Source organism: Pongo abelii, chromosome 8 (genome assembly GCF_028885655.2).
Source record: "Pongo abelii isolate AG06213 chromosome 8, NHGRI_mPonAbe1-v2.0_pri, whole genome shotgun sequence".
Taxonomy (NCBI): Eukaryota; Metazoa; Chordata; class Mammalia; order Primates; family Hominidae; genus Pongo; species Pongo abelii.
The window spans coordinates 130085002-130110623 of NC_071993.2; the positions used below are offsets into that span (position 1 = coordinate 130085002).

A 25622-nucleotide genomic window follows, 5' to 3' on the forward strand; every position below is an offset into this window, starting at 1 on the left:
AGGCATGAGCCACTGCACCCAGCCAAGAAGTGATTCTTGACAAATATCCTGGAGGTGAATTCTTGTTCAGTTAATTCTCTGAACATCTGCCAGACAGCAGCTGCCAAAATACATATAATTCTTGTTGTTCAACTTTTGGCTCTTCAACGAAATCCGAAGTATTTTTTCTGGACATATATTTGGCATCCAGGTAGAGAGAGCACAAATGGTTTGAATGTGTCCCCTAAAATTCATGTGTTGGAAGCTTGATCCCCAGTGTGGAGGTTTTGAGTGGTGGGGCCTAATGGGAAGTGTTTGGGTCATAGTGTGTCCGGAATTGGTGGGTTCTTGGTCTCACTGACTTCAAGAATGAAGCCGCGGACCCTCGCGGTGAGTGTTACAGTTCTTAAAGGCGGCATGTCCAGAGTTTGTTCCTTCTGATATTCGGATATGTTCGGAGTTTCTTCCTTCTGGTGGGTTTGTGGTCTCGCTGCCTCAGGAGTGAAGCTGCAGACCTTCCCGGTACAGCTCTTTAGGCGGCGCGTCTGGAGTTGTTCATTCCTCCCGGTGGGCTCGTGGTCTCGCTGGCTTCAGGAGTGAAGCTGCAGACCTTCGCGGTGAGTGTTACAGCTCATAAAGGCAGTGTGGACCCAAAGAGTGAGCAGCAGCAAGATTTATTGCAAAGAGCTAAAGAACAAAGCTTCCACAGCGTGGAAGGGGACCCAAGCCGGTTGCCATTGCTGGCTTGGTAGGCTGAGTGGTCTGTTTTACAGAGAGCTGATTGGTCCGTTTTGACAGGGTGCTGATTGGTGCATTTACAATCCCTGAGCTAGACACAAAAGTTCTCCACCTCCCCACTAGATTAGCTAGATACAGAGTGCTGATTGGTGTATTTACAAACCCTGAGCTAGACACGGAGTGCTGATTGGTGCATTTACAAACCTTGAGCTAGATACAGAGTGCTGATTGGTGTATTTACAATCCCTTAGCTAGACTTAAAGATTCCCCAAGTCCCCACCAGAATAGCTAAATACAGAGTGCCGATTGGTGCATCTACAAACCCTAAGCTAGACACAGGGTGCTGATTGGTGTGTTCACAAACCTTGAGCTAGACACAGAGTGCTGATTGGCGCACTGACAATCCCTTAGCTAGACACAAAGGTTCTCCAAGTCCCGACTAGACTCAGGAGCCCAGCTGGCCTCACCCAGTGGATCTCGCAGGGTGCCGCAGGTGGAGCTGCCCACCAGTCTCGCGCAGTGCGCGGGCACTCCTCAGCCCTTGGACGGTTGATGGGACCGGGTGCAGTGGAGCAGGGGGCGGCGCTCGTCCGGGAGGCTCAGGCTGCCCAGGAGCCCACTGCGGTGGGGGGAGACTCAGGCATGGCGGGCTGCAGGTCCTGAGGCCGGCCCCGCGGAGAGGCAGCTAAGGCCTGGCGAGAAATCGAGCACGGCGCCGGTGGGCCAGCACTGCTGGGGGACCCGGTGCACCCTCCACAGCTGCTGGCCTGGGTGCTAAGCCCCTCACTGCCCGGGGCCGGAAGGGCCCGCCAGCTGCTCCGAGTGCAGGGCCCGCCAAGCCCACGCCCACCCGGAACTCTAGCTGGCCCGCAAGCGCCACGCAGCCCTGGTTCCCGCCTGTGCCTCTCCCTCTACACCTCCTCGCGAGCCGAGGGAGCCAGCTCCGGCCTTGGCCAGTCCGGAGAAGGGCTCCCACGGTGCAGCGGTGGGCTGAAGGGCTCCTCAAGCGTGGCCAGAATGGGCGCCGAGGCCGAGGAGGTGAGGCACCTAGAGCGAGCGAGTGCTGTGAGGGCTGCCAGCATGCTGTCACCTCTAAATAGGGGAACTGGCCTCGTAAATTATTAATGCTGTTTTTGAGAGAATGAGTTCCTCATTAAAGGACAGCTTTGGCCTTCTCTTGCTCTCTCTTTCTCTCCCCTCATTTCTCACTCTCTCTCACCTTCTCTCACCCTCTTGCCTTTCTCTGGAATGACACACCTCTTAGCCTGAGAACTTGGAACAGCTGACTCATAATAAATGTTCTTAAGTACTTAGAACAGCTGACTCATTATAAATAATCAGTAAACATTAGCTATTTTTTAAATTAATTAAGTTAGTTTTTTAGAGACACGATCTTGTTCTGTCACCCAGGCTGGAGTGCAGTGATACAGATCATGGCTCACTGAAGCTTCAAAATCCTGGACTCAAGTGATCCTCCCACCTTGGCCTCCCAAAGTGCTGGGATTGCAGGCACGAGCCACTGTGCCTGGACAACACTAGCTATTAATGTAGGCAGAACACATTACCAATAACTTTGATAGGATGTTTTAGGGTATCATTGCCTTACGCAAAGTACACAGGTAAGTTTTGGGGATCTGTAGGTTTACAACAGGGTTCTTGAAATCAAAAAAAAATTACATTTTTAATTGGGGAGGTAGGGTATCTGTTTTAAAAATGAATTTTAGGACAGTAGAAGATAGCATGTTGCTAATGCTAAATAAATAATATGGGCAGATATGCTTATAGGAGATGGGGCTTCAAGTGACCATTCAAAGAAGGAGCAGTTTTAGATAAAGCAGCAGAGGGGTGCGGATTCCAGGGCAAGGAAATGTGCATGCAAAGGTGTAGAGGTAGGAAAATGCTCAGCTTGTTTAAGAAATAATATGCCACTATAGGTGATGTAACAATTTTGCAGAAGGTTGGAATGGGTTCAGATGGTAACTGCCTAAGGGTTAAGTTTATCCTTGATCTCAAAGCAGTGAGGAGCTGATAGCTGCCAAGCAGTTTTGGCTTCTCCAATTTAGGAAGCTAGAAAGAATCACAGAGTGAAGCAAGCCTGGATTTCTTCTGCCAGTTCCTACATGGGTGTTGCCCAGACAGGGTTGCTCACAGTCCTGGGGAAGAGCCCTTTTATTTACCAAAACACAAGAATTTATAATGTTCACTACTCAACACAGAAATGGCAGTTACTTTGCACATGCAAATATATCTTTGTCTTCCGTTGATCTCTCTCTGGTGCTAGGAAGACTAAGTAACCATAAAGACACTCTCCCTGGCAACCATCAAAGAGTCTTTCTCCTTTCTCTAGGGATCCTCGCACACTCGCCCTGTCTTGGGCCTACATTGTCGTTTTTGTTGTTGTTGTTCCTCATGCCACCTTGTCTAAGAAGGCCCACATTATCTTGACTCCGTCTCTGTAAGGGCTAGACCAGGTTTCCTGTGCTTTGTAGGATGCTAAGCAGTATCCCTGGCCTCTACTCGTAAGAGGCCAATAGCATGCCTGAGCTATGACAACCCAAAATGTCTCCATCCGTGGCCAAATGTCCCGCGGGGGCAAAATCACTGGACTGAGAACCACGGGTGTAGACCTGTGTAACAGTGTACTCCATGAAGGAGGGGAAAGGTGGCCTTTCTCCTTATAACCTGGTAGGGAACTTTCTCTCTCAAACTGTTTGCCATACTCAGTTTGTTGGCTATAGAAATTGATCTACAGTTTCATATATTTTTGTTGAAAGAGTTCAATAGCAGCCATTGAGATTTTAAGGTGCTGTTTGCCAAGGAGTTTACAAGATAAAACAGTCAGCAGCTCACAAAAGGAACTCATCACATGAGACTCTGAAGCCACATCCCACTTAGACCATTTCACAAGTCCACTTTTAGTGTAACAAGGCCCTCAATGAGGGTGATAGCACCGATGATCAGAAAGGAAGACATGTTAATAAAAGAAGACTTGAGAAGATGTGGGAATTATCTTGAAATGGAGGAATTAGATGGACTCCACATTTTCGAAATGAAATAGCTTAGTGATAGGCAAAGATTGGGACATCTGGAGAAAAAGTAATTTAGGGTGACAGAAGAAAGATAATCCTGTTTTAGACATGTTTTAGGCATTAATAAAACTTACAACTGAAAAGTGTCTTAGAAGCTGGTCAGAAATGGGTCTAGAAAGTGGACCAGTGTTAAAGCTATGTTAAAAGGAAAACTTCAGCTGAATTAAATTTAAAGGAGTTTAACTGAGTAGCGAATTGGGCAGCCCCCAGAACCACAGCGGATTTGGAGAGACTCCAGGGATGCCTTGTGGTCTTAACAAATTTATAGACAAATGAAGGGAAGTGACAGAAATCGGAAGTAAGGTACACAATGGCTGGATTGGTTACAGATTTGCAATTGCCTTATTTGAACACAGTTTGAACACTCAGCAGTCCATGAGTGGTTGAAGTATGGCTACTGGGATTGCCCAAGACGCAGCTAGTGTTACAGGCGCATACTCCTAAGTTAGGCTTTCAATCTTGTCTACCTATTAAGCTAGGTTACAGTTCATCCACAAGGACTCAAATATAGACATATGGAGTCCTTCTCAGGCCATATTTAGTTTGCTTTAAGAGCTGTAAATGCTAGCCAAAACCATAAATGGGTATGGGGCATCGGAAGGATAGTGAAGAAACAGGAGTGGACAAGTTAGCCTTTGGGGTACAGTTCAGACCATCCTGGGTAAATGTTGAGAAGCAAAGAAGCAAAAGGAGACTTAGTAGGATATCAGAGGAAACTCTATGACACATGTGTTTTATTCAGAATTGGAGCAAAAGAAGGAAAAGGATATTTAAAAGCAAACATACAGAATTTGTGTCACATAAAGAAAACAAACCTGTGAGAGCAGAAGCGGTGTGTTTTGAGAAGTGCAAGACATGGCAGGGCCAGCTAATGGAGCTGGTGGAATGCATACTGAGGAGGCTGTGAACATGGTTCATGCTCCCTTCACTCAATTTGGTAACCCCCTGTCCCCAGCCAGTGTTGAATATGCAACCCCTGATATGGAACTCTGGTCTTTTGGCATCTATTTAAGTGTTTCTCCTGACTATCTTCCCTGAAAAAGAGTGTGAGTTGAAGAAATTCCCAATGCTTGTTAAGTTGTTGGACCCAAGTAATTACATGATTAAAAAAAAATTTAAACTCCATAATAGTCCTATCTTTTAAAATTTCTTTGAAAATAGAAGTGAGTGTCTTGTTTCATTTTTGTCCACTGGTAATTTGGGAAAGAGAAATTGTTGACTTGGCTAAGGTCACAATAAAGGCAAGCCCATCTCCTTTACCTTATATTTATTTATTTATTTTTTTGAGACGGAGTTTCATTCTTGTTGCCTAGGCTGGAGTGCAATGCGTGATCTCAGCTCACTGCAACCTCCACTTCCCGGGTTCAAATGATTCTCCTGCCTCAGCCTCCCAAGCAACTGGGATTATGGGCACCCACCACCGTGCCTGGCTAATTTTTGTATTTTTAGTAGAGATGGGGTTTTACCATCTTGGTCAGGCTGGTCTGGAACTCCTGACCTCAGGTGATCTGTCCGCCTGGGCCTCCCTAAGTGCTGGGATTACAGGTGTGAGCCACCTCACCGGGTGGACACAGTTTCTAATGGCTGGCATTTGCATGTCTAAGCTTGCTGTCCCAGCTCCAAGAGCTGGGCTTTCCTGCTAGACAAGAAACGTTCCTGGAGCTGCTTTAAAAGAAACAAAAACTTCCCAAGGACGCCTTTTCCTCTCTATATGCCTAAAATAATTTTTTAATAACTCCTATAACAAAAGTAGGGGGTGGCTTCCAGGCTATAGGTAAATTTAAACATTTTCTGGTTGACAATTGGTTGAGTTGGTCTAAAAACCTGGGGTGAATAGAAAGGAATGTCTGGGTTGTGATAAGAAGTTGTAGAGACCAAAGTTTAATCATGCAGATGAAGCCTTCGGGTAGCCGACTTCAGAGAGAATGGATTGAAATGCTTCTTATTAGACTTAAAGGTCTGTGTTGATCTTCATGCTGGTGAGGTATAATGAGGCATGTTCGACTCCCACTTCCCATCATGGCCTGAAACAGTCTCTCAGGTGAAATTTTAAGACCCCTGGCTAGCGAGGAAGTCTGTTCAGCTGGTTTGGGGGGCCTTAGAATCTTATTTTTGGTTTACACATGATTAAAAAATACTTTAGCTCCGTAATAATCTATCTTTTAAAATTTCTTTGAAAATAGAAGTGAGTGTCTGGTTTCATTTTTGTCCACTGGTAATTTGGGAAAGAGAAATTGTTGACTTGGCCAAGGTCACACTACAGGCAAACCCATTTCCTTTGTGTTGATTCCCTTGCCTTGTGTCCTGTCTTGGCTTATTTAACCCTCTTTTGAGGGAATCACTATAATTCTTAAAAGGGCAAGGCATTGTTAGGAACTCCTAAAGACTAGAATGAAGAATCAGAGACTGGTAGATGGGAAAAGTTGCATTTTTAGCAGTTTTGGAGAATACCTAGAACAGAAGCTACTATTTATGGAGAAAGCAAGCAGAGGTTGGACAGATTCTGGTGTAGAAGTTTTGGCTTGGGGATATGAAATTGGGATCAACTTAAAATCTAATCCATTCGTACACTGCTAATAAAGGCATACCCAAGACTGGGTAATTTATAAAGAAAAAGAGATTTAATGGATTCGCAGTTCCACATGGCTGATGAGGCCCACAACTGTGGTGAGGAAGGTGAAGGAGGAGCAAAGGCACGTCTTACATAGCAGCAGGCAAGAGAGAAGTGCAGGGGAACTGCCCTTTATGAAACGATCAGCTCTTGTGAGACTTATTCACTATCACGAGAACAACACGGGAACAACCCGCCCCCATGATTCAGTTACCTCCCACTGGGTCCCTCCCATGACACATGGGGATTATGGGAGCTACAATTCAAGATGAGATTTGGGTGGGGACACAGCCAAACCATACCGAGCAGGTATGAACAATTTGGCCTAGGAAATCAAAATCAAAACTGAATATAGTGTTAAGTATTTTTTCATTAAATTCTAATAAATTGTTGACACAATTCTTATAAGCCATATCAATTCCTGTAATTTTAAAGCCCATAAAGTAGTTTAATTTTCCTTTGGAGGTGGTGAGAGTATTTGTTTAAACTTCATTTCAGATAATTGTAGATTCTTATGCAGTTATAAAAAGAAATACAGATAGATCCTGCATCTTGTTATCTGATTTGCCCCTGTGGTAACACTTTACCAACCTATAGTACAATATCACAACCAGGAAATTGACATAGATACTGTCAACCTAAATAACAGAGAGAGGCTCTCTGAAAGAAAAGATGCTTCTTTGGGAATAGAGCATTGCAATGGAAATACACTTGCCATAGGATTACATAATTGTTTTAAAATAATTATAGTTGGCTACAAGATCAATAACAAGGATGACGCCAGTCCAGGGTTGGACAGGCAGTTAACTGGGGCAGATAGGCCTTGCAAAAGTATTTTTTCTGTAAGACTGTGATGGCCTTTGTGCAATATTTTGGTGTTTGCAGTCTTTGGTGATAGTTTTTTATCAGGCTTACAAATATGAGAACCCTTTTTTCATGGCCTTCCCTCGCTGTATTTGTCAAGGTTTGTTTGTTTGTTTGTTTGTTTTACATTAGTGACTCCATTTTGATTCTGACAACTTTTACAATATGATACAGCAAGCTTTTTCAGATATTCCCAGTTTTGCATGTATATGTGTGTCTAGGACTGTGCAGTTTTATCACATATGTTTGTGTATCCACCACTATAGTCAAGCTACAAGACAGTTCCAACAGCATAAGGATCCCTTGTGTTGTCTGTCCTCTTACAACCACTCGCTACCCCTAACCTCCTGTCCTGGTCTCTAATCCTCGGTAAACACTAGTCTCTATCTTTATAAATTTGTCATTTCAAGAATATTAGATAAATAGAATCATCCAGTCTTTTTTTTTGTTTTTTTGCTGAATAGAATTTATTGTGAGGGAAGGAAAAAAAATTTCATCCACCCTCTTAGGTTCAGTGACTGGGGCTTGGAAATTAAATAACAAAATATAGATTAACAGTAGTAAAAGGTTTATTTCCTATGCATAATGAGCAAGTACCTGGCTCATTAAATGGTTAAAGGGTTTTGTTTATATACCTACCTTAGGTATATAAAGGAAGGGGGAGAAAGGGCCTCTATAGGAAAAACAAATAGGTCTCTTTGGGAAAGACAAACATTTTTAGGAAAACAAACAGGTGGTAAGAAATTGTGTAATAATATTTGCCTATTCATCTTCAGGGCCAGAAACTCCCCAGGAGGGGGAATTTCTAATAGCCTAATTTCCCAGAGGTTGCTGCTTTTAGTCAGATAAGGGAAGCTCCTAGAAGGCTTTTCCTCCACTTGTTGAATCTCGGATGTCTTCAGCTTAAAAGAAGCATTATGCCAACTCTGGGATTCCAAATGGGTCACTGCACCATGATAGGGATGTACCACAGATGTTTAACCATTCACCCACTGAAGGACACCTGGATTGTTTCCAGTTTTTTACTACTGTGGCTAAAGCTGCTGTGGACATTTGTGTGCAGATCTTTGAACTTCTGTTCTTACTTCTCTTGAATAAATATAAAAGAGTACAACTGCTGGGTCATATGATAATTGCATAAGAAACAGCTAAACTGTTTTCCAGAGTGACTGTACCATTTTACATTCTCAAAAACAATGTATGAGAGATCCATTTGCTCGTCTCCCTTGCCAGTGCAGCAAATCAAAATATTTTACCCCAAAATATACTTTGACATACTTTGAAATGGTTGCCATAGTGCCAGCAGACCAGGCTGACCAACATGGTGAAACCCCGTCTCTACTAAAAATACAAAAATTAGCTGGGTATGGTGGCACGCACCTGTAATCCTAGCTACTCAGGAGGCTAAGGCAGGAGAATCGCTTGAACCCGGGAGGCAGAGGTTGCAGTGAGCCAAGATGGTGCAACTGCACTCCAGCCTGGGTGACAGAGCAAGACTCCGTCTCAATAAATAAATAAATACATACATACATACATAAGAAGACTTAGCTTTCCAAACAATCTGTCTCCTGTCTTCTTCTTCTATTCGGTAGTTTATTTGCAAGGCAAACAAGCATCTTTCATTATCCTTTACAATTAAATGAAAATTTTGTTCAAGGGAGAGAAAGCCAAATTTCACCCCTGCATTAGTCCACCATTAATATTAACCCCAGTATTTTATTTTTTAAATGAAACTTTATAGACAAATCCATTCAGTCTTAATCAGTTTGACCATAAGATGGGATTCTCATAATCCCTTTACAAATTTTTGTTAAAGAGCAGATCAGTGCCTTAAGAAAACCTTGTGCTTTTATTCCAATGCGCAATTTATGGAAAAATCAAATAATACCCTTTTGAATGTAGTCAATATGTTCACACAGAGAATTTCTTTTACAAGATTAATTTTTACAAACCTTCCACAACTTGTTCAAACCTTTAGCTTTATCTTATTTAACTGAAAACAATCCTTTAACCCTCTAAACTAGGCAAAAATTTACATTCCCAAGGCTTCTTATAATCTTTTACCAAAAACATATTTTACTTTCTTTACATACCTTGCATGTCATTTTTATATAAACATCCCACGCATAACACATATATAACTACACAGATAGACAAAAGATGCAGTAGTTGTAAGATTTTTCATTTGCCAATCTACTAATTGGATTACTGGCCTCAGGGTGGAGCTCTTCACAAAACAGGGACAGGAAAACATGCAGTTTCTATGGCTTAATAAGCAGGTGTAGCTGGAAGACAAGAATAGATTTTGAAAGGGATCTATCATAGCACTTTTAATTCTTGGGGTTCTGAGGAAAACAGGGTTTTCCCCCCAAAATAGGGTCCTTGGTGACTTTTCTGTTTTTCCCAAGGAGTCCCATGCTCTCAGAAGTTATCTTTGGGCCTCTCATGTGTGCATTAAGAGTGGCAAGACAAAATGGAGAAAAATAACTCAGTCAACTGTGAAGAGAATAAAAAAAAAGTCTTTCCAGCAAAACAAGATTCAAGAAGAGAAAAAAAAAAATACATAAAGGCCTTTTAGGTATACATATAGCTTGGATATCCACTTTTAATTAGGCTTTTAACCATAATGCTCTTTTAAAAAAAATTCTTTTAAATCTCCTATTACCCAACTCTAGCCATGCCAAGTGGCCAATATTTCTGGCTTTGAACTTTACCAAAGGTAACCTGCTAGGTGCTCAGAGAAAGGAACATTTGAGACAGTTCATGGAGGGGAAGAGAATCAGCAAATGGGAAATGTCACACAGATATCAAACCAGAAAGGACTCATTCCCCAAGCCAAGATTGAACCTGTGACACCATTGTAAAATGATGAAGCCACAGCTACTGAGCCACTGCATTGGACAATCTCCACTGCCCCTCCCAGAAGGAGTCTAGAGTAGTTAATTTTGAGCTTGCAAAGACTTCCAACTACTTAAGATTATTTTAGAGCTAACTATGACATGAACCCCAAAATTCCTGGTCTGGATGGTGGAGACTAAGAGAAGGTACCGCATATGGTTATAAGGGAACCTTTTCAAATCTGTGATGTGAGCTAACTTTTAGATAACTTCTGAATTACACAAAATTATACTTTTTCTCACTAATAACACAACCCTTTCTGGCATATTTTGTATTCAGAATTATGTGTTAATTAGAATTCTTATCCTTAGTAACCCAAGGATATTCTTAATAACCTAAAACTTTAATGAAACCATAAAGAACAAGAAATCCTGAAGTATCAGATATGGGCATTTATACATAAGAACATTTGCACAATTTTAGAAACATATTTCCCCATATCACAACCCTTTCTTAATTGAAAATGACCCAGATAGTAAATGAGCATCAAAATTAACTTTAAGATTTTAATTTACACAAAAAATTTACCTAAAACATTTGTCCCATTTACTATACTCAATTCCTTCATTTTCAACAGTTTATCTAGATTACTTCTGCAAACTGAGATATTAGACACTGTAATTGTTTTTAATAGCCAGTGAACATCCAGTGCTCACCTAAACCTAAGAGCCTTAAAGTTAAATACACAGATATTTTTACCGATAACTCAGAAGACTTGGCTAACAACATTAAATTACTCTCATTTGTCAAAACAAACAAACAAACAAAAAGGCATGCAAACCAAGATCATTTTGTTTTGGCTGGGTTTATAGTTTTATAACCTTCTATTCCAAACCCTGACACCTCAAAATATCTAGCAGAGACAAATATAAAATCCAGACAAAAATGTATGTTGACAATTCTGAAGGCATTTCTATTTTTGTTTTATCAATAGTTTTAAAACCAGCTTGTTTATACTTAAGTCATGTGAACTTGAAATTTGCTTAGACTTATGTACTTAATTTATGAGCACTCTTTTACTTATAAGCCAATTTGGTAGATACAACATGTAATAGTAAGTATACATACAAATAAACACATCTAGACAGGTATACACACACACACACACAAAGATCCAATAGCTTTTTCCTTGGAACTCTAGCCATGAGATAGCAATACAGGCTCACCAGTTTTACTTTGTATGCCCCAATAGATAATCCAATGAAGGCTGTGAACCAAAACTGTGGGTAAAGCAGTTTCCATGGCAGTTTGGTTTTTAAAGGCCAAACCTCCCCAGGCTCCAAAGAACACTGGGGCCAAACAGCAGCAAAGGAGAGCATCCCTCGCTAACCAAGCCCCCTGCTTAGAACAGCAGCACAAAAGCCTGGGTACATGCAACTCCATCCCACTTTCCCATTTAGCAGCAAACTCCACATTCCAAACAATATTGGGACCAAACAGTATTGCAAAATTTCCTATTGTCATCTGTGAAAGAAAATTCTAAGGAGGGCTTAGTACTGGACCTCAGAACCTCTGCCTAGGGTGTCCCCTTTGGAGAGGTTGAAGTCTGGAGTTCGATCCCCTGAGGCGTCCCTCTTTGGGGTCCAGTCTTAGAGTGTCAGACGTCTCTGACCTTAGGTGGGCACCAATCCCACTTTGCATGTTTTCCCTCCAGAGGCAGTAGTCTACTATGAGCTTTCCTTTGGTTCCTTTTAGCATCCTCATAATTTGATAAGGCCACGCTTATCAAACTTTTAGCATCCTCATAATTTGATAAGGCCACGCTTTCCTATGCTTCCCATTCCACTAAAGTGATAGCCATGAACTGTAATGATAGGAGCTGGAGGCTGAGTGGGTTTCTTTTGTCCTTAGCCAGTCAAATAGGGGAAGGGAAGAATTTAGCATAAGAAAAGAAGGTTTAAGTTGACTGAAATGTGTTCAAGTTCTCTCCAGATTAGCTGCGCCACATGTAGGGATTAGGGACCACAGCCGGAAATGACAGAAAAGAGTCCTTACCTCTTCCAGGGAGGGCAACTATCCTCATTCACTCCTTGGCCTTCAGCCAACACTGGAGAGTGGCCCTGGCCAGAAACCTGCAGTTGCCTCTGTGTTTAGATGCTGCCCACCAAGGATCCTGAGTTGGAAAGGAAAAGAGAGAGAGATTCCCCTGGATGGAGCATAAGGAAAAGGTGAAAAATAAACCCCAAACTTTGGGCTTACCACCTGGCTGGCTAACCAAAATATGTTACCAGTGTAGGGTGTCCAGGTTCTTGGCATTTTGAACAAAGAATTGGACAAAACGCACAAACAAAGCAAGAAAAGAATGAAGCAACAAAAGCAGAGATGTATTGAAAATGAAAGCACACTCCACGGGGTGGGGCCAGGCCCAAGCAAGCAGCTCAAGGGCCCAGTTACAGAATTTTCTGGGGTTCAAATACACTCTAGAGGTTTCCCATTGCTTACTTGGTATATGATGTTTCCTGCCATAGCTGAAGTATAGTTACAAAATTATTTACTTGGCTTTAGAAGGTTGGAGGCTTTCCATTTAATTTAGTTCTAGGAAACCCTTAGGTTCCCTGCCTCCAGACCCTATTTCCTGCCTCAGTCCCAGCTATCTGGGAGGCTGAGGTGGGAGGATCACCTGACCCTGGGAAGTTGAGGTTCCAGTGAGCAGTGGTCGTGCCACTGCCCTCATGCCTGGGCGACAGAGTGAGACTGTCTCGAAAACAAAAACAAAACAAAACAAAACAAATGTTAAACCAGATCACCCTGAAGAAAAAGTAATTAATAAGAATAAAAGGCTTTTAGGCCAGGCACAGTCGCTCATGCCTGCAATCACCGCACTTTGCGGGGGCCAAGCCACAAGGATGGCTTGAATCTAGGAGTTTGACATCAGCCTGGGCAACATAGTGAGAGCTTGTCTCTGCAACAACAACAACAAAAAAAAATTAGCTGGGAATGAGGTGCACCTATAGTCCCAGCTACTTGGAAGGCTGAGGTGGGAGGATCACCTGCGTCTGGGAGGTCAAGACTGCAGTCAGCTGTGATCGCATCACTGCACTCCAGCCTGGGTGACAAAGTGAGACCCTGTCACAAAAAATAAATAAATAAATAAAATAATGTGTTTGCATGGCAAAACACCCAAAACTATAAGTGAAGTCAAAAGACAAATCACAAACTGGCTTTTTTAAAAGTTGCAATTCCTGCCATCAAAGAGCTAATTTCCCTAATTTGTATAAAGCTCCTGGAAATCAATGGGAACACAAAAAGAAATTGAATAGAAAAATGGGCAAAGAACATGAATAAGCTGTATGCAGAAAAAGAAATACAAATGGTTTGTAGACATATGAAAACATGCTCAAATGCATAGGAAGAGAAGCACAAATATAAGAATGCCAGGCCCAGTGTGGTGGTGGCTCACGCCTGTAATCCCAGCACTTTGGGAGGCAGAGGCGGGCAGATCACCTGAGGTCAGGAGTTGCAGACCAGCCTGGCCAACATGGTGAAACCCCATCTCTACTAAAAATACAAAAATTAGCCAGGCGTGGTGGCGTGCGCCTGTAATCCCAGCTACGCAGGAGGCTGAATCGGGAGAATTGCTTGAACCCAAGCAGTTCTTGCGGGGAAGTTGCAGTGAGCCAACATGGCGCCACTGCACTCCAGCCTGGGAGACAGAGTGAGACTCCGTCTCAAAACAAACAAAAAAGAGAATGCCTTGTGATACAATTTTTCACCTATCAGATTGGCACAAAAATTTAAATATTAAAACAGCATACTGTTTTGGCCAAGCCTCTGAAAAACAGAACTAATAATAGTCCACCAAAGTATTATGAAAATTTTAAACTGAAAACATCCAATCAGTAGCCACAGGGAAAAACATTATATAAACTTAAACTGAGCCTTCTGAAAATACAACTGCCTGGGTAAATAAACCTTGTGTCTACTATTGTTAATCTGTCTATAGTCAGTTCAAAGCCCCTCTATCATCACCATTTAACCTGGTTAGTTAGAGAAATATGTAAATGTAGCATTCTTTTTTTTTAAATTTTATTATTATTATACTTTAAGTTTCAGGGTACATGTGCACAACATGCAGGTTTGTTACATACGTATACATGTGCCATGTTGGTGTGCTGCACCCATTAACTTGTCATTTAGCATTAGGTATATCACCTAATACTATCCCTCCCTCCACCCCCCACCCCACAACAGTCCCCGGTGTGTGATGTTCCCCTTCCTATGTCCATGTGTTCTCATTGTTCAATTCCCACCTATGAGTGAGAACATGCGGTGTTTGGTTTTTTGTCCTTGCGATAGTTTGCTGAGAATGATGGTTTCCAGTTTCATCCATGTCCCTACAAAGGACATGAACTCATCATTTTTGACAGCTGCATAGTATTCCATGGTGTATATGTGCCACATTTTCTTAATCCAGTCTATTGTTGTTGGACATTTAGGTTGGTTCCAAGTCTTTGCTATTGTGAATAGTGCCGCTATAAACACACGTGTGCATGTGTCTTTATAGCAGCATGATTTATAATACTTTGGGTATGTACCCAGTAATGGGATGGCTGGGTCAAGTGGTATTTCTAGTTCCAGATCCCTGAGGAATCGCCACACCAACTTCCACAATGGTTGAACTAGTTAACAGTCCCACCAACAGTGTAAAAGTGTTCCTATTTCTCCACATCCTCTCCAGCACCTGTTGTTTCCTGACTTTTTAATGATCGCCATTCTAACTGGTGTGAGGTGGTATCTCATTGTGGTTTTGATTTGCATTTCTCTGATGGCCAGTGATGATGAGCATTTGTTCATGTGTTTTTTGGCTGCACAGATGTCTTCTTTTGAGAAGTGTCTGTTCATATCCTTTGCCCACTTTTTGATGGGGTTGTTTTTTTTTTCTTGTAAATTTGTTTGAGTTCATTGTAGATTCTGGATATTAGCCCTTTGTCAGATGAGTAGGTTGCAAAAATTTTCTCCCATTCTGTAGGTTGCCTGTTCACTCTGATGGTAGTTTCTTTTGCTGTGCAGAAGCTCTTTAGTTTAATTAGATCCCATTTGTCAATTTTGGCTTTTGTTGCCGTTGCTTTTGGTGTTTTAGACATGAAGTCCTTGCCCATGCCTATGTCCTGAATGGTGATGCCTAGGTTTTCTTCTAGGGTTTTTATGGTTTTAGGTCTAACATGTAAGTCTTTAATCCATGTTGAATTAATTTTTGTATAAGGTGTAAGGAAGGGATCCAGTTTCAGCTTTCTACATATGGCTAGCCAGTTTTCCCAGCACCATTTATTAAATAGGGAATCCTTTCCCCATTGCTTGTTTTTCTCAGGTTTGTCAAAGATCAGATAGTTGTAGATATGCAGCATTATTTCTGAGGGCTCTGTTCTGTTCCACTGGTCTATATCTCTGTTTTGGTACCAGTACCATGCTGTTTTGGTTACTGTAGCCTTGTAGTATAGTTTGAAGTCAGGTAGCATGATGCCTCCAGCTTTGTTCTTTTGGCTTAGGATTGACTTGGTGATGCGGGCTCTTTTTTGGTTCCATAATGAACTTTAAAGTAGTTTTTTCCAATTCTGTGAAGAAAATCATTGGTAGCTTGATGGGGATGGCATTGAATCTATAAATTACCTTGGGCAGTATGGCCATTTTCACAATATTGATTCTTCCTACCCATAAGCATGGAATGTTCTTCCATTTGTTTGTATCCTTTTTTATTTCATTGAGCAGTGGTTTGTAGTTCTCCTTGAAGAGGTCCTTCACGTCCCTTGTAAGTTGGATTCCTAGGTATTTTATTTTCTTTGAAGCAATTGTGAATGAGAGTTCACTCATGATTTGGCTCTCTGTTTGTCTGTTATTGGTGTATAACAATGCTTGTGATTTTTGTACATTGATTTTGTATCCTGAGACTTTGCTGAAGTTGCTTATCAGCTTGAGGAGATTTTGGCCTGAGACGATGGGGTTTTCTAGATATACAATCATGTCATCTGCAAACAGGGACAATTTGACTTCCTCTTTTCCTATCTGAATACCCTTTATTTCCTTTTCCTGCCTGATTGCCCTGGCCAGAACTTCCAACACTATGTTGAATAGCAGTGGTGAGAGGGGGCATCCCTGTCTTGTGCCAGTTTTCAAAGGGAATGCTTCCAGTTTTTGCCCATTCAGTATGATATTGGCTGTGGGACTGTCATAGATAGCTTTTATTATTTTGAGATACGACCCATCAATACCTAATTTATTGAGAGTTTTTAGCATGAAGCATTGTTGAATTTTGTCAAAGGCCTTTTCTGCATCTATTGAAATAATCATGTGGTTTTTGTCTTTGGTTCTGTTTATATGCTGGATAACATTTATTGATTTGCGTATGTTGAGCCAGCTTTGCATCCCAGGGATGAAGCCCACTTGGTCACGGTGGATAAGCTTTTTGATGTGCCGCTGGATTCGGTTTGCCAGTATTTTATTGAGGATTTTTGCATCAATGTTCATCAAGGATATTGGTCTAAAATTCAATTTTTTGGTTGTGTCTCTGCCAGGCTTTGGTATCAGGATGATGCTGGCCTCATAAAATGAGTTAGGGAGGATTCCCTCTTTTTCTATTGATTGGAGTAGTTTCAGAAGGAATGATACCAGCTCCTCTTTGTACCTCTGGTAGAATTCGGCTGTGAATCCATCTGGTCCTGGACTTTTTTTGGTTGGTAAGCTATTGATTATTGCCTCAAATTCAGAGCCTGTTATTGGTCTATTCAGAGATTCAGCTTCTTCCTGGTTTAGTCTTGGGAGAATGTATGTGTCGAGGAATTTATCCATTTCTTCTAGATTTTCTAGTTTATTTGCATAGAGGTGTTTATAGTATTCTCTGATAGTAGTTTGTATTTCTGTGGGATTGGTGGTGATATCCCCTTTATCATTTTTTATTGCGTCTATTTGATTCTTCTCTCTTTTCTTCTTTAGCGGTCTGTCAATTTTGTTGATCTTTTCAAAAAACCAGCTCCTGGGTTCATTGATTTTTTGAGGGGTTTTTTGTGTCTGTATTTCCTTCAGTTCTGCTCTGATCTTAGTTATTTCTTGCCTTCTGCTGGCTTTTGAATGTGTTTGCTCTTGCTTTTCTAGTTCTTTTAATTGTGATGTTAGGGTGTCAATTTTAGATCTTTCTTGCTTTCTCTTGTGGGCATTTAGTGCTATAAATTTCCCTCTACACACTGCTTTGAATGTGTCCCAGAGATTCTGGTATGTTGTGTCTTTGTTCTCGTTGGTTTCAAAGAACATCTTTATTTCTGCCTTCATTTCGTTATGTACCCAGTAGTCATTGAGGAGCAGGTTGTTCAGTTTCCATGTAGTTGAGCGGTTTTGAGTGAGTTTCTTAATCCTGAGTTCTAGTTTGATTGCACTGTGGTCTGAGAGACAGTTTGTTATAATTTCTGTTCTTTTACATTTGCTGAGGAGTGCTTTACTTCCAACTATGTGGTCAGTTTTGGAGTAGGTATGGTGTGGTGCTGAAAAGAATGTATATTCTGTTGATTTGGGGTGGAGAGTTCTGTAGATGTCTATTAGATCCACTTGGTGCAGAGCTGAGTTCAATTCCTGGGTATCCTTGTTAACTTTCTGTCTTGTTGATCTGTCTAATGTTGACAGTGGGGTGTTAAAGTCTCCCATTATTATAAATGTATCATTCTTTGGTATTTTATCACATGTAGATTTGCATAACCACCACTACCATCTAGATGCTCACAAAGATCTCCCTCATTTCAGTTTACTTACAACAAAAGGAGTTTTGTTGTACCTTCCCCAGCCTACCCTACCCCCAGAGTTAATGACTTTTATTAGATTTCTATGCAGTCTAAGGTGGAGCCTCGTTCTAAAAACAAAAAGCTTGGTACTTGTACACAGTGGACTATTTTGCAACTATTTAAATTTTAAAAAGGAGAGAAAAGGCTCTCTAAGTCGTAATATGCAAATATCTCTTGAATATATTGCTAAATGAAAAAAAAAAGGAAGGCACAGAATAGGATACATAGTATGCTACATTTTTGAAAGGACAGGGAGAAAAATGAGAACGTGTATTCCTATTTGCTTATATTTGTTTTAAGAGAACACTAGAAGGATACATAAGAAACTAATTAAAAAAAAAGAAACAGGTTGCCTATGGGAGAGGTTGAGAAGTGGGCTGGATGAGGATGTGATAACAGAGCTTTTTTGAGCCTTGTTTGTATGTTACCTATTAAAACCGGAAGAAAATGTTAAAGCCAACTGGAGAAGGGATGTCATGGGGTAGGGCACATTCATAGATTATTACTTGAACTCTAAGCCATAAGTGAATGGTTTGGTTTTTGAAAGTCATAAGATGGGTTGAGTTTTCAGTCTCCAAAGTCATGCATGTAAACCACAAATTCCAGCCCAAGCTGCACAACAGAATAACCTGGGGTGTTTTTTAGCAGTAAGGATGCCCAGGGCAGAGTCTACTCTTGAATCACAATCTTAAATGTTGTGGCTATGATAGCTCTTTTTTAAGTTCTCCAAGTGATACAGCTATGGAGCTGATACGATTTGGCTGTGTCGCCACCCAAATCTCAACTTGAATTCTATCTGCTAGAATTCCCTCATGTTGTGGGAGGGACACAGGGGGAAGTAATTTAATTGTGAGGGCCGGTATTTCCCGTGCTATTCTTGTAATGATGAATAAGTCTCACGAGATCTGATGTGTTTATCAGGGTTTCCACTTTTGCTTCTTTCTCATTTTCTGCTGCCGCCATGTAAGAAGTGCCTTTCGCCTCCTGCCATGGTTCGGAGGCCCTCTCAGCCATATGGAACTGTAAGTCCAATTAAACCTCTTTTTCTTCCCAGTCTCAGGTATGTCTTTATCCACAGTGTGAAAATGGACTAATACAGCAGCTAATGTGGTAACCCCTTGTTCCCATACAACGGGTGTGTATGGTCCCTTAGCAGATACCAATCCAATGTCCAAAACTGAGGAGGATTTAGCAAGGGGATTTTATTACTTGTAACAAGTAAGGAGAACACCGGGATTATACCCACAACAGTGTCTTCCCTGAGCTGGGGGCTGGATCAGGTTTTGTAAGCATGGAGTAATGAGGTGTGATCTGATTGGATCCTGCAGTGAGGTGATGCCAGGAGGCATGATCTGACCAGGTCCTGCCAGGGTGTGACCCGAGAGCTCATCTGATTAGATCCTTGATCCTGCCATAAAGTATCCTCTTCTTATAATAATTAACTCCTGACTCCTCAGTCCCAGCACTTAGGTTCTCTCTGTGGTTGCATGCTTGATTCATTTGGGTATGCCCGGTTTTATGTAACCTGAGGTCCATGACAACTGAAAAATAACTCACCACTTTGTTACATAAAAATGGAATCAGATTGGTCTGGGGAGGCTACACATTGATTTAAATCTCAGGGACATTCTTTCTCAGACACTAATAGATTAGTTGGTAAATGTTACTGTAATAAACTAGTTTAATTATTGTAACAATATTCAGCAGTTAGGATCTTATCCTTAAAATTGTTCTGTGTCATACTGAGCACATTATCTAAAACCTACTTCTAGCTTTTAAAAGCAAGCCTACTTTGAATCCCTTTGAAAACAGGCTGGGCATGGTAGCTCAGGCCTATAATCCCAGCACTTCGGGAAACCAAGGCAGAAGGATCACTTGAGGCCAAGAGTTTGAAACTAGCCTGGGTAACATAGCAAGACCCTGTCTCTACAAAAAGTTAAAAAATTAGCTGGGTGTGGTGTCGCACACCTGGAGTCATAGCTAGTCAGAAAGCTGAGCCGGGAGAATTGCTTGAACCTAGGAGGTAGAGGCCGCAGTGAGCCATGGTCCTGCCACTGCACTCCATCCTTAGTGACAGAGCAAGACCCTATCTCAAAAAAATAAAATAATAAAATGAAAATGAAATCCCAAAGCATACGTGGTTCAGGCAATTGTACATACTTTAAGTCTTAAAATTTTTGCTGGGCATAATGGCTTACAATTGTAATCTCAGCACTTTGGGAGGCTAAGACAGGAGAATCACTTGAGGCCAGAAGTTCAAGGCCAGCCTGCGCAACATAGCAAGACCCCATCTCTATTTCTAAAACAGAAAGAAAAAACTATGTAAAGTTTCTTAATTAAAGTTTTTTCTTGTTAAATATTTCTAATACACAGAAAAGTCCAAAAACGAATGTAACTGATACCCATATACACACAACCCACCTTTGCTACAGATTTGTTTTAGTGGTTAGTCAAGTGAAGCAATATTACATATCTTTTTAAAAGAAATAAAACAGACCCGGCATGGTGGCTCATGCCTGTAATCCCAGCACTTTGGGAGGCCAAGGTGGGCAGATTGCTTGAGGCCAGGATTTCGAGACCAGCCTGGCTAACATGGTGAAACTCCGTCTCTACTAAAAATACAAAAATTAGCTGGGCGTGGTGGCATATACCTGTAGTCCCAGCTACTTGGAGACTGAGGCAGAAGAATCACTTAAACCCAGGAGGCAGAGTTTGCAGTGAGCTGAAACCACGACACTGCACTCCAGCCTGGGTGATAAAGCAAGATTCTGTCTCAAAAAAAAAAAGAGAAAAAAAAAAAGAAAACAATGCTAACACAAAACTCACACTTCCACCCTCTCCTCAGATATAACCTCCATCCTGAAGCTCATCTGTATGCTTCCTGTTCGTGTTTTTAAACTTTTACTATATCTTTATGTCCTCATAAGAATATATACTATCATTTGGTGTTTTAAAGTGTACATAAATGCTGTCATCCTGAACAAATCCTCTCCCTAACTGCATCTTTAACTCTATACTATATTTTCAAGATTTGTCCATGTTGATCCACGTAGCTCCCTAGTTCCCTTTAACTGCTGTAAGATATTCTGTTGCGTCAATATATGACAATTTACGCATTGCTTTGTTGACAGATAATTGGATTTTTAGTTTTTTGCCTTTACAAAAATCACTGCATCTTTTGCACATGTCTACTTGTGCATATGAACTGAAGTAAAATTGCTGGGCCTTACTGTAAATATGTTGTTTTAATTCACTTTGTGCTGCTGTAACAGAATACCATAGACTGGGTGCTTATAAAGAAAAGAAATTTATTTCTCATAGTTCTGGAGAATGGGAATTCCGAGATCCATTCACAGGTTCAGTTGTCTGGGGAAGCCTTTCTTCACACATGCTCACTTGGCAGAACGGAAGGGCCTGGGCTGATGCTGTGTGAAACCTCTTTTATAAGGGCCTTAGTCTCATTCCCAAGGAGGAGCTCTCATAACCTAATCACCTCTGAAAGGCCTCTCCTCTCAATACTGTGACACTGAATTTCAACATCTGAATTTTAGAGGGGACACATGCAAACCATGGCATATGTCTTTATCTTTACTATCACTAAATTGTCCAAAGTGATTGCAACAGTGATTTATATACTCAACCCACAGAGTATAAGAATTTCTCCTTTCTAGCTGGGTACGGTGGCTCACGCCAGTAATGCCAGCACTTTGGGAGGCCGAGATGGGCAGATCACTTGAGGCCAGGAGTTCAAGACCAGCCTGGCCAACACAGTGAAAACCCCATCTCTACTAAAAATAGAAAAAATTAGCTGGGTATGGTGGCGCACACCTGTAATCCTAGCTACTCGGGAGGCTGAGGCATGAGAATTGCTTGAACCTGGGAGGCTGAGGTGGCAGTGAGCTGAGATCGTACCATTGCACTCCAGCCTGGGTGACAGAGTGAGACTCTGTCTCAAAAACAAAAAAGAAAAGAAAAAAAATTTTCTTCTTTCTCCCCACAACCCTTCCTAACTCTTAAGGGTCAAGTAGTTGGGGAGAAGCTTCAGGAGACAACACAACATCTCTGATGCATCTTCCTTTGCCTTTCATATATTGTGAAAGCTTTTAGGTTTAAAGCACTTTAAGAATGTTTAGAGCAATACTTCATTATGCTGGAGCATAGTGGAGGAAGGGAACTAACTCAATTCTTTTACTAACCGAGTTTCACAAACGAGTCTTTACCAGAACATTCCACAGTCAGGAGTTCTTAACCTTCTTTGTGTCTTGAATGAAGAGTAAACCACAAGAGTAAACAACAATGTAGTAAAGTTTATAGACCTTTTCTCAAGGATTCAAAATGCATAAAATATAGAGGTTTACAAAGGAAATCAATTTATTTTTTTCCCCAAAGATGCTAGATATAAAAATACTTTTTAATTGTGATATAGTAATGTGTGTTTGTTAATTAAATAAGATCTGGCAGTAGTTCTATTCACAGATAACTGCTGTGAATTTGAAGTAGTGAAGAGCACAAATAATATTTCAAGATATTTGCACCAAATCAATGTGATATAAAAGTATCTGTAATTTCTTTTGATGACAGAGTCACAGATACTGCTAAAACTACTGTAACTTGTTGCTTACATTCATAATAGAAGGAAATGCTGTGTTTTAGTTAGAGGTTAGTGAAATAAGGATGTAATTTTACCCCCGTCCAAGTTCATGGACTTTATTATTCTGTCCACGAGGCCCAGATTTGATCATCAACACTTCTAAGTGCAACAGAACTCTGGTCAGTTGAGTAAGAAACAGATCAGACTCGAGCTCTGGAAAGTATTTGGCAAGGCATAAATAACCATTATTCCATTCAAGTAGCAATTGCTGTTCTATACAAAAAAATGTGATGATGTGGTGCAATGGGTTATAACTGTGGAAAATCATTTTGATGGAGTGGACACCAAAGCTGCAAAGGCTGAAGTCAACACTGAAGGGCAGGGGACATTAGAAAATCAACATCAAAACATCAGGCTGTGCAGTCAAAGGCAAGGAAAAGAAAAGCTTCTTTTATTAAAGACTGTCATAGTATTAATAAATGGAAAATTTTTTCTGCTGAAAAATGTTAGGTAATATCTCTCAATGCTTTGGTTGAAAATGGATTCCATTCACTTAGCATATGTCACTGTATTTTATGAAGAGCATCTTCAATAATTTTACCCTATGATCCTATACCATTTCTAACCTTTTACGTACAATTGTCTCTGTTATCGTGTCTATGAATCTAAAATCACTGCTATGTTTTGAATGGTCCTATACTTTGTCAGTAGCAATACTGAAACCAAGAGGCTCACAGTTGTGTCAGTGGGAAAAATAGATATTATTGTAAGATCCACTGGCTTTTAAGTTTCTCAGTAGTGAGCTTTCTTTTCTTTTTCTTTTTCTTTTTTTTTTTAAGATGGAGTCTCACTTTGTCGCCCAGGCTGGAGTGCAGTGGTGTGATCTTGGCTCACTGCAACCTCTGCCGCTGGGGTTCAAGCAATTCTCCTGCCTCAGCACCCCGAGTAGCTGGGATTACAGTTGCCTGCCACCGCACCTAGCTAATTTTGGTAGTTTTTAGCAGAGATGGGGTTTCACCATCTTGGCCAGGCTGGTCTTGAACTCCTGACCTACTGATCCACCTGCCTCGGCCTCCCAAAGTGCTCGGACTACAGGTGTGAGCCACTGCACCCAGCCTCGTGAGCTTTCTCTTAAAGATAAACTTAGGTACAAAGGTGATATATCAACTAACAGACACATAGAATTCTGTCATGGGTTTGGTGAAGTAAATAATCTCCCTTAGAAATAAGAAATGTGGGCAATGTATTATAGTTTTTGAAATGTAATAGGTAAGTTTCATGAGCATTTTGTGAAGAAGACTAGTTGACACATTCTTTCATTCATTCAAATATATATCAAGAACCCCATTCAAGGCTCCACCACCAGCCAGTGAGCAGACTTGGCCCCCATGCTTACCTCTCTTCCTTCTCCAATTTCCATTCTTTTTTTTTTTTTTTTTTTTTTTTGAGACGGAGTTTCGCTCTTGTTGCCCAGGCTGGAGTGCAATCATGCAATATAGGCTCACCGCAACCTCTGCCTCCTGGGTTCAAGTGATTCTCCTGCCTCCGCCTCCCGAGTAGCTGGGATTACAGGCATGCGCCACCACGCCCCACTAATTTTGTATTTTTAGTAGAGACGGGGTTTCTCCATGTTGGTCAGGCAGGCCTCGAACTCCCGACCTCAGATGATCCGCCCACTTCGGTCTCCCAAAGTGCTGGGATTACAGGCGTGAGCCACCATGCCCGGCCTCCAATTTCCATTCTTTCCCCCTTTCTTCTTTCTTTCTTCGTGCCAGCTGCCACTGACCATTCTCTCCTGCTGCTGCTAGCAGCGTTCTTCCCCTTCTTGAGCTGTTTGCACTTCGATTCTTACCTCACTTCTCCTTTACCCTTCTTTTTAATTCTTCCTGTCCATCTCATCAAGGAGAAAATACCTTATGTCCCCTTTGTTTCCTTTCTAGCCCAAAGTTTTCCTGTCCCAACTCTGTCTTTAATGAGAAAAAATGTTCCATGCAACTTTGCCCCAAACTGACTCCTACTTCTGAAAACAAAACAAAACAATTAGCTAGGAAAATTGAGATGCATACCACTTTTCTTATGACTGGCCAATGTTTCTTGTTCCCAGGTGAATCCAGAGCAGATTATGTCTGCTCCTAGGCACATAGTTGCAAAGATTGACCAGCATGCAGCAAAGATTGACAGTGGTTTCAAACGTGACTCATTCACAGTTTCTCTTTTTCTTGACTTTTCAGCGTGTAATCAAAACTACTCAGAAAATATATTTCAGTATGTTACTGCATTTGTTAAAGGATTTGGGACACTACACCAGGAAGGCACTCTCATGGCAAGCAATGATGGCTGGCTGGCAGTTTAACTAGATCGTCACTACTGCTGTTTCTATGATGCCCACCTCCACTTCTGTGCTCTTAGCAGTTGTATAGAAATAGTCGTTGCAGTGTATTGAGCTCTTACTATATGTTCAGCCCTTTTATGGATGGTATTACTAATCCTCACAAAACTCCAAGAGGTTGGTACCTGCATTTTACAGGTAAGGAAACTGAGACTCTGAGAGCTTTTAACTGAGAGGTTAAAAATCACTTGCCCAAGATCACATAAATATCAGAAGCTAGGATTTGAAACTAGTTCTTTCAGACTTCAGAGCTTATTTTCTTAATCTTTATGCTGCCTGTAAGATGCTGAAAAAAAAAAAATAGCCACGGAAATTACAAAAGCCCAGCTGCCTGGGCTCCCTCAGTGCAGGGCAGGTAGCTCTATGTCCTCCCCAGCTCCCTGGGCCCACTCGGGCAGGGAAGGGCAGGTAGCTCTGTGCCCTCACAAGAGAAGGCTCTTGATAATGGTGAGTTTTAGACATCAGTGGTGCTATAGTTCCAGTTTCCCTTTCTAAAATGTCAGTGAAATGTGAAATACATTGGAGAATGAAATCTTTTGAGAAAGTTCTGTCTCCTTGATTGGTAAAAGTTAATTATCTGGGAAATTTGTTTATTTAAAACAGCTCATTGCTGGATAAAGAAGGTATCACATCATGTTAACAAACTAATTTGTGTTATGTTTAAAAGACTGAATTTAAAAATGTGCTAGGTTAAGTTTCC

General features: G+C 41.3%; 1 protein-coding gene across 4 annotated transcripts in view; it reads left to right on the plus strand.

Moving 5' to 3' along the window:
- The window catches only part of ACADSB (acyl-CoA dehydrogenase short/branched chain), a 50408-nt gene that overhangs the window by 3850 nt on the left and 20936 nt on the right, over positions 1 to 25622 (plus strand). The window contains exon 1 of one of the 4 annotated variants that reach the window (XM_063727013.1): positions 24219 to 25060. Within the exon in view, the coding sequence (XP_063583083.1) occupies positions 25007 to 25060 (54 nt within the window). The 5' untranslated portion in view covers positions 24219 to 25006. 4 annotated transcript variants of the gene reach the window in all.